The 8,246-nt window shown below is 42.2% G+C and overlaps 2 protein-coding genes across 8 annotated transcripts; both read left to right on the top strand.

Annotated features, from left to right (window-relative positions):
- The first annotated feature begins 361 nt into the window (after positions 1–361).
- Positions 362–3,436, top strand: LOC112879871. 6 transcript variants are annotated; one of them, XR_003226207.1, is made up of 8 exons: positions 364–880; positions 1,050–1,167; positions 1,737–1,855; positions 2,206–2,291; positions 2,400–2,509; positions 2,594–2,623; positions 2,762–2,893; positions 3,029–3,436. XR_003226207.1 is itself a non-coding variant. In XM_025944290.1 (7 exons), the coding sequence occupies exons 1-7, from the start codon at positions 399–401 to the stop codon at positions 2,816–2,818; spliced, it is 1,020 nt and encodes a 339-aa protein (XP_025800075.1). In that variant the 5' UTR covers positions 368–398; the 3' UTR covers positions 2,819–3,423. The 6 variants fall into 6 exon arrangements, 2 of the variants coding, with proteins under 2 accessions (XP_025800076.1, XP_025800075.1); XR_003226206.1 differs by having other exon boundaries at positions 368–898; positions 3,037–3,436; XR_003226204.1 differs by having other exon boundaries at positions 368–898.
- A 1,170-nt stretch (positions 3,437–4,606) lies between these two features.
- On the top strand, positions 4,607–7,915 carry LOC112879872 (glycine-rich RNA-binding protein RZ1C-like). Of its 2 annotated transcripts, none has more exons than XM_025944294.1 (3): positions 4,607–4,777; positions 4,889–5,046; positions 6,818–7,915. In XM_025944294.1, the coding sequence occupies exons 2-3, from the start codon at positions 4,936–4,938 to the stop codon at positions 7,607–7,609; spliced, it is 903 nt and encodes a 300-aa protein (XP_025800079.1). In that variant the 5' UTR covers positions 4,607–4,777; positions 4,889–4,935; the 3' UTR covers positions 7,610–7,915. The 2 variants fall into 2 exon arrangements, with proteins under 2 accessions (XP_025800079.1, XP_025800078.1); XM_025944293.1 differs by having other exon boundaries at positions 4,609–4,780; positions 4,883–5,046.
- The last annotated feature ends 331 nt before the right edge of the window (positions 7,916–8,246 follow it).

The raw sequence follows: 8,246 nt of genomic DNA, 5'->3' as shown, positions 1-8,246 counted from the left end.
ATGGCTGGAGGTGGAAGGGGAAGGTGACATGTGGGGGTCCACATGTCATCGAGTGGAGGAAGAGAGAAGCAGGGGTGTTTTGGTCCATACCGAAGATGCGTAATGGCCTGACAGTGGGCCTAGGCATCTAAAATACGTAGAAAATGGCAAGATTCATGTAGATAAAGAATTATAATAGCAAATTTCAGAATAGATAAACTGTACCGGTAGATCTCAGAACTTCGAAAATTGTAATGGTACGAATTCGATTAATTCCAAAGCTGTTTCGATTCAGCCTCTAGAACTTTTTTAGTAGTAGTAGCAGCAAAGCCCATCGGTTAGGAGGCCCAACAGAAAGCCCATATTTCTGTGTGATTTGGTTGGTCTGGGCCCGCCTTTATCTCCCTTCATTCTTCAGCATGTCGTCGCCGGCGGCGGCCGTGCTCGTCTGCAACGGCGCCGTCTCCCCGCGCGCTCCCCCTTCCGCCGCCTCCTTCCTCGAAGCTACCCTGGGGGCCTACACCACCGCCCGCGGCAGCCTCCTCTGGTGGCCCCGCCACCTCCGCCGCCTCGCCGAATCCGCCGCCCTCCTTGCCCGCTCCCACCCTCACCGCCTCGGCCTCCCTCGGCCGCGCTCCCTCGACTCGCTCTTCTCCGAAATGCCCATCCATGCTCTCGTCAACCCTTCCGTGCGGCTGGCCATTCATGAGATGCGGAGCAGGCTGCCGGTGATCAAGGAGGACAATTTGGCGCTCACGGCTCTGATCAGAGGAGGCGATTCGGTTTCCAGGGATGGCCTCGATGTCTTCGTCCACGTGGGGACGTATGCCCCGCCGGTGTTCGGAGATTTGGGGGCCAAGGTTGCTGTGGCCGGCATGGGGAGGGACGCCGCCGCCGCCAAGTACGCGTCCTGGGCCAGGTGGCTGCAGTTTTCGCTTTTTTTTTTTCACCTTATTATGTGTGCTGCAGAGCAGCAATTTTTCTGCAAGTTTTTTTATAAGGATTTTTCTTCAAGTTTTGGTTGGTGGTTGAAACAAAACTGAGCTAGTATTTGCTACCTCTGGATGCAGGATGCGGAAGAGTATGGAAAAGATGAGGCCTCCTGGGGTCACAGAGCTTCTGTTGACTAATGATGGGGATCACATTCTTGAAGGCGCTGTCACAAACTTCTTTGTTGTCTGCCAAAAGGTGAGCCCTGCGCATTGTCTATCAATGAAAGCTTGTGATATTTATGAATTAGCCTAAGAACAATCCTTGTGCGCTGACACTTAAATACTTGTACTGAGTGGCAATGATATAGAGTTCTTGGTACTCATCAGTTCACTAGTATCATGCTATTGTCCACCAGAGCAGTGAATGAAGTATATTAAACCATCCGTGCAGTGCAAACTTGCAATGCAAAGTGAAAGCCATATGCATTTCACAAAATTTCTTTTTATCATCTGCGGCTATTCCAACTGTACTCTCTATATCTGCAGTCTATGCCTCAGCTGTTGTGCTATCATCATATAAATGCACTGATTGGAGTTTAGGCTAAAAGGACAATCCTTGGTGTCTTCCTTTGCATTAATTTTGTTACCATGTTAGTATGTTTTAACTTTGATGTCTTAATAGCACCTGCAACATAGATATCGCTTGCATTTAGAAGTGCAATATTGATTATATTTCTACACATCTTTTCTGAGCCCAAACAAATGCATTATCATCTTGGCTTATAGTAGTAGTTCCTCTGTATAACTATTTTAACATGTGTATAGGAGGAACACAAGAGCAAAGGACCTTTCGCTGTTCAAACATTGGCAAACAAGTTTGAAGTGCAAACAGCTCCAATAAGTGATGGAGTTCTCCCTGGAATTATACGGCAGATAGTGATAGAGTAAATGTTCTTTAACTACTTTAAATTCCATGTCCGTTGCCTTTATCTTCTTATTCTTAAATGAATCAGCAGATGGTGAAGCAAATTTCAGGATGCTCAAAAAACTAGCGGGTATTAATCTAATGTCTAGTTGAGATTACCTTCTTCATCTTACAATTTTTGCACTCTGTTCTCCTGCACTAGGTCCAGTGGGCATATACTAGCCACTAGGCCTAATAATGGCATACTAAAGGAGTTGCATGAATGGGGACTTGCAAATTATTGTGCTGGGATCCTGACTGAGCTACTATGAGTTAGAGATATACCAAATGCTGAAGCCTTGTAACAGAAGTTCTATTTGCTTCAAACAGGGTGTGCCATGATATAGGAATCCCAGTACGAGAGATCTCTCCATCATGGTCCAAGCATGAACTCTGGCAAGAAGCTTTTGTTACAAGTAAGAATATTCCTTCTCAGATAAGATCACAGAAGCACCTGCTAGTACGTCATGACCTCGTTTTGAGCATCACCTGCTGCTGTATCATATACTGTGTACCTGTAACAGGTAGCTTAAGGCTTATCCAGCATGTGGAGTCAGTTCAAGTACCTTTATTGTGGGAGGACGTACAATCAAAAACCTGGAGCGATGTCTCTTGGGTGGTGAAACAATTTCAGGTATGCCGTACTTATTTCTCATATTTATTTATTTATGTGATATTTTTATAGCCTGTTTGTAACATTGCCAAAATTCAAAACTAGGGTCCTGGGTGCATTACTACACAGATTCAGGTTAGTTTGTCTTCCATGATTGTAATTTTCTTAAACTATGGCTAGCTGGCTCATGTGAACATCGTTTTCCAACCATCTATTTCCAAACCTGTGCCCTAAATTTATGATTCATGAAATCTTCTTTATTGCACCATGCAGACAGAAATATTGAAGAGAGCAAGATCAGAGGAATATGACATCAACAATCTCCTATGAGTTATGAACGTTGTCTTTGATTCATTTGAAGTATGTAGGCTTTATTTCTCCCCATCATCTATTATTCACAAAAAAGTAAGCTCTACAGTCATTTCATTTCATTTTATTGAGACATTGAAGATTGCATTCCTTTATGTGGAGAGTTCAGGCATTTTAGGTGTAAAGGTTTCAGAATGATTCATTGCTTTGTGTTTTTATATCTTCTCTAAGCAAAACAGGCCTAACCTCAAGGAAGAAGGACATGGAAGGCAAGTAGATACCTTTGGAGTCTAGATCTAGTTGGGGTATGGATAGTCTGATGGATACACTAAAGGGGGATTGAAAACCAAAGCTCCAGGAATAGTGTGGAAAAGAAAAGAGTTCAAATCCCATGTGGATCTATGTTCATTGTTTCCAGTTTCATCTAATTTATAGGGGCAGTTCTATTCTGATAAACTGACCCATGATTTGAGGACTTAATTGTCATCTCTGTACTATGAACAAATGATCCCAACTGCACTCAGTAGCACATAAAATAGCCCCATGTTAATTAATTGGAGGATGGATTTTGCTAGGAAGTCCTTTTGTGATTCCTGTAGGAACTGAACTATTTTTTATGTTCGATTTGATCATGTCCAACTCTAAATGTCAATTGTTGTTCAGCTATATATATTCTTGTTTTGTGTATTTCCTTTGATGAGCATTTTGGTCAAGAGGTCGAAACGGACATTTTGGAACGGCAACACCAAAGGTTTCCCTTCTTCTTCTTTTTCTGCTAAACTTTTAGGGCACTTCTACCCTGAGATGGTTTGCCTTTGTTTTAAAAGAAAAATTCTTAGAAACTCTAGAAACATTTGTTTTAAAAGAAATTTTTTTAGAAACTTTCTATAAAGAGGAGGAGACTGCTGGGGGACCATGTACCTTTTCTTTTAAAAAAATGAAAAGTCTAAAAATAGTTATTTTATTTTATAAGTTCGTAGAATGCATAAAAAATGTTAAAGTTATTTTTCCTTGTGCTAGGGTATCTACATCTTGTTTGTTATACTTCAAATAAAGTATAATTTGTCTACAGCTCAATAAATACTAAATAACATAATTTCTTGTGGGCTAATTAAGCCTTCTGAGCTGGGATTTTTAATACTCATATATGCATTTGATTCTTTTTACTGGGAGTTTAAAGCGTATAGTAATTTTCTAAATTGGGGTGTGATGTCACCAATTTGGTAAGTTATAAATGATTCTAAACATTTCAGAAAAAGTTTAGATTTTATTCTGAACCTAAACTAATTGGTATGAAGTTTAGTTTGAGTTTAGTATTATATAAAGGCCTTATTCTAGTTTTAAACATTTTTTATTTCATAGTCCTACTGTACTTTTATTTCACTTATGCAAGCTATTTAAATTATAAATACTCTTTAGTCTAAAAAGCCAGGATACTTTAAATTTCTAAAGCTATGAATTCTTAAAGTTCAAATATTGTTACTTGTTAGCCACATTGGCACGTCAAAACCATAATAAAGCACTCTAACTTGAGCAAAAGTTGAAAATTGAACTTTTCTTTTTAGGTTTAAAAGTGTTTTAGTTGGAAGTTAAAAAGTGAATTCAGCCTGCAGTTAAAGTTAAGAATCATGAAATGATTTTTTTTCTCGACAGGTTTACACCTGACACTAACCTGGCCCATCGCCGGCGGCGAGTGTCACCCTACCCGACAGCGCCGATGAAAAGGAAAACGAGGACGACAGACCTGCCTCTGCATTGGCTGTAGCAAAATTCCTTTTCCAAGTTCATCTTTTATTACCATTTTCCAGAAAAGGAAAATAAAAAGGGACGCAGAAAAAATCTCACCTAACGCACGACACGTGCCTGTCCCGTGCGGCCCGTTGCCGAGTTATATAGGACGCTCCGGATTCCTCCTCCTGTCTCCTCCTCTCTCTAAACCCTAACGCCTCGACCCGAGCAATCCCTAGGTCTCCGCGCGAGGTGAGCCGCCGCCGCCCCCTCCCGCCTCGTCTTAGCGGGTCTCGATTCGCGCAGGTTGGTGCGAGATTTCGTTTTTTCTGATGGGATTTGGTTTGCCGGGTTCCCGTGCAGGTGGTGGCGGCGGCCGGCGAGGGAATTTCGATTTGAGTTGACCCGGGATGGCGGAGGATAAGGTGGGACGGATCTTCGTGGGCGGGCTGTCGTGGGACACCACGGAAGGCACGCTCACGCGCACCTTCAGCCAGTACGGCAAGGTCATCGACGCGCAGGTATAGCGATGGCTCTGCCCTGCCGTGATACTTGTGATTTATGGGGATTGGAGGCTGATTAGTTGGGATTCCCCTGTTTCGGTGTGGTTTGATGGATAAATGGTTAGGCTGTAGTTGAACGAATAAGCGCGCCCAATTATAGAATTAGAATAATTCTTGATATTGTTACCGTGGTATATGGATCTGTTTCATTATCCCCTTTTGTATAATAGTGTGATGCATTAGTTGCAGAAATATTTCTTTTGGATACTATAATTTATCAATCAAGCAATTTCAATTAAGATACAGGAAGCACAAATAAAAAGATGTGGGGGAACCAGATAGTGAAACTGCCTGATGACTGTCACATATTAGTTTAGTTATTTAAGAACTGTAGAATTTTATTTTCAGTTGTCATCATTCTGGTTTCATGTTTTTCTTAACAACTATTTGGAACTGTTTCCGTGAATAAGTTTATACTGAAAAATCACATTCATCTTAAGTTCGAGACAATCCCATATAATAAAAGCATTGACTTTTATTTGTCTTGGGAGTGGTTGTTAAAAAAGTCTTTTGCCAGTTTAATAGATTTGGTTATAAATCTAACAGGTATCTTTTTGAATCATTAACTGGAGCATGTGGTGTTTCTTTTTTATACATGTTAGGGCTGTTTTGAACTTCACTCCTCCAATTCGAATCAAGCAATTACTGATTCGCAGAGACTGCGGTCACTTCCATTTCCATATGTTAGGATGTTAGCAAAGTTGCAGGAAAAAGAAACTCAGTAATCAAATGAGCTCACTGGTTAGCATTTTTTGGGGGTGATGGGTTCAGTGAATCAATTGGAGGCACCTGCACTGTTAGATTCGGTTTGATAGATGTGCTCTGTTTGTGGGCAGAACCAGACACCTTTCTTTGCCATGTTAGCACATAAGATAACTGTTGTCGGCTTTACATCACAGAAAATGATTTGTAACCGGCGTGGCTAATGAATACCACAGAAGTAAACTTGATTGCCAGTGTTGGATATGAACATACAGCAAAGTTTGGCCTTGTCATTCTTCCTAATCAGTGTGATAAAAAGCAGAGGAAGTGTGTCCTTTCAGTAGTGAGGCAGTATAGATGATGCTGAAGAGGGCCGGCCGAATGCTCATCTGTGCTTACATCTGCTTGGAAGAGCATTTTCTCGGTGACCATAGCGCCCTTCCTGTTGCAATGGAAATAATTAGTCCAGCATGCAATGGAATATCGAAGATTAGAAAAATTGCATTTAGACTTTCTGATTATGTTTTCCTGAAGTTTCTGGCATGGTAACTAAAATCTGACCTGTTCATGTTAGAAGTTTACTCATTAAATTATTGTAGTCCGCTTATACTGCTGGCCAAAAGTAATTGGTCTCAGTTCAGTTGGATTGGAGTTTACTGGTTACTGCAACACATGGGCCTCACACAGAAGTGTTCAGAATCATCAATGTCATTTGTGGTCACATGCTTGATGCTTCCAGTTCTGGCTTCTGACCTTTGGCTAGAGTAATCATTAGTATCCTGTACCAGTCACCAGTTAAAGCAGATTTTGATTCGCATACAACGTTTGTGCTGTGGTATAAGGATTGACTGTTACTCTTCTACAGTTGTGTGAGATGGTATCACTGGTTTGATAATGTGCATCAGCTGTTGTCATTTTCATATCACCCAAGTTGTATTTGCATGTCATTGCTAGAGATAGTATTTTCGGTTGCTCCTGTTATATTTAGTTTCTTTTCTCCATCAGTTCATTTTCATTATATGTATAGGTTGTAGTGGAAAGGGACACAGGCCGCTCCAGGGGATTTGGATTTGTCACATTTTCAGAACCTCGGGCTGTGGATGCTGCCATTCGGGGAATGCATAATGGAGAACTGGATGGTCGAAATATTTCTGTGAACAAAGCTCAACCTAGGAACTCTGATGATGGCTATGGCTATGGTGGTGGTGGTGGTGGTGGTTACTCATCTGGTGCTAGAGGTGGATATCGCAGTGGAGGTGATGCAGTTCCAGCTGCGAGTGATGATTGCTTCAAATGTGGCCGCCCTGGACATTGGGCTCGTGAATGCCCTTATTCAGATGGAGGTGGTAGAACTGGAAGGTACTCTCCAGCTTCAAGGTATGGTGGTGGCACTGGGGGACGTGGTGACCGCTTTGGAGGATCAGATCGTTTTGCTCACTATGATGATGATCGATATGATGGTGGGCGCTACATGGACAGCAGAGATACATATTATGGTGCTGGGCGTGATCGTTATGCTAGTGATCGCTATGCACCAGCAGCAGATCGCTATTCTGGTGACAGGTATAGTGGTGCAGATCGTTATGCATCAAGTGGCTTTGCCAGGGAAAGGAGCTATGAAAGAGATGGAGGGCGGTCCAGCGGAGGTTACTACCGTGATGATCCTAGGGGCACTGGTGGATATGGCAGAGGTGGTTCACGTGTCGGGGGTGGTGCTGGTGGGCCTGCACGCTTTGGTGCGAGTTACCGTGATAGACCTGCCCCCTATGACCGTCCTAGCAGGGGAGCTGGAGCCCGTACTTATGATGATCGCTACTGAAGAAGGTTACCTTGCAGCGGAACAGAGACATCTTAGTGTGTTTTCAGTTATCAGTCAGTATTTAGTATTTGCATTTGCTATATTGATGCTTCAACCCTGTGTTATTCAGTGGTGCAGTTTGTTTTATTAGTCGCTGAAGACAATCTTTCAGTACTTGAATTATTAGTTTGTTGGTACCATAATCTGTAGGCAGCATGATCCTGGTTCCTTCGCCATGCTTGTGTAATTACTTTGCAGTTTGCACTGAATAATTGTGTAGTCCTGTTGAACTCATTTGCAGTATGTGATCTTTGAATGTCTACTGTCCTGCTTGCTCGTCGACACTGCTGTGCTAGATTTTCCATCATGGATGAATTTTGCATCAGTGATGCTCAGAGCTGTACAGTGAGGCAACGTGCAGGTCTGGAATGGATATTTGCCCTTGTAGTTTTGCTGGCAGTCATCCAATTTGTTCAGCTCTAGCTTCTGCTGGGTTGTCAATCAGAAATCAGAACTGTGTAATGCAAGTCGGGGTTTTTTTGGAGTAAACTGAGAATGTGAAGCTGATAAAGATGTGGATTTATGCAGTCAGCTCGTGGTTGGTTGTGATGTTTTTCCTGCTGCAGATTTTGCATTTGATCTGTGCAAGTTTACTAGC

The sequence above is a fragment of the Panicum hallii genome, chromosome 2 (genome assembly GCF_002211085.1).
Source record: "Panicum hallii strain FIL2 chromosome 2, PHallii_v3.1, whole genome shotgun sequence".
NCBI lineage: Eukaryota > Viridiplantae > Streptophyta > Magnoliopsida > Poales > Poaceae > Panicum > Panicum hallii.
Note: the sequence above shows the minus strand (reverse complement) of the source record. Positions and strands in the feature narration are given on the sequence as shown.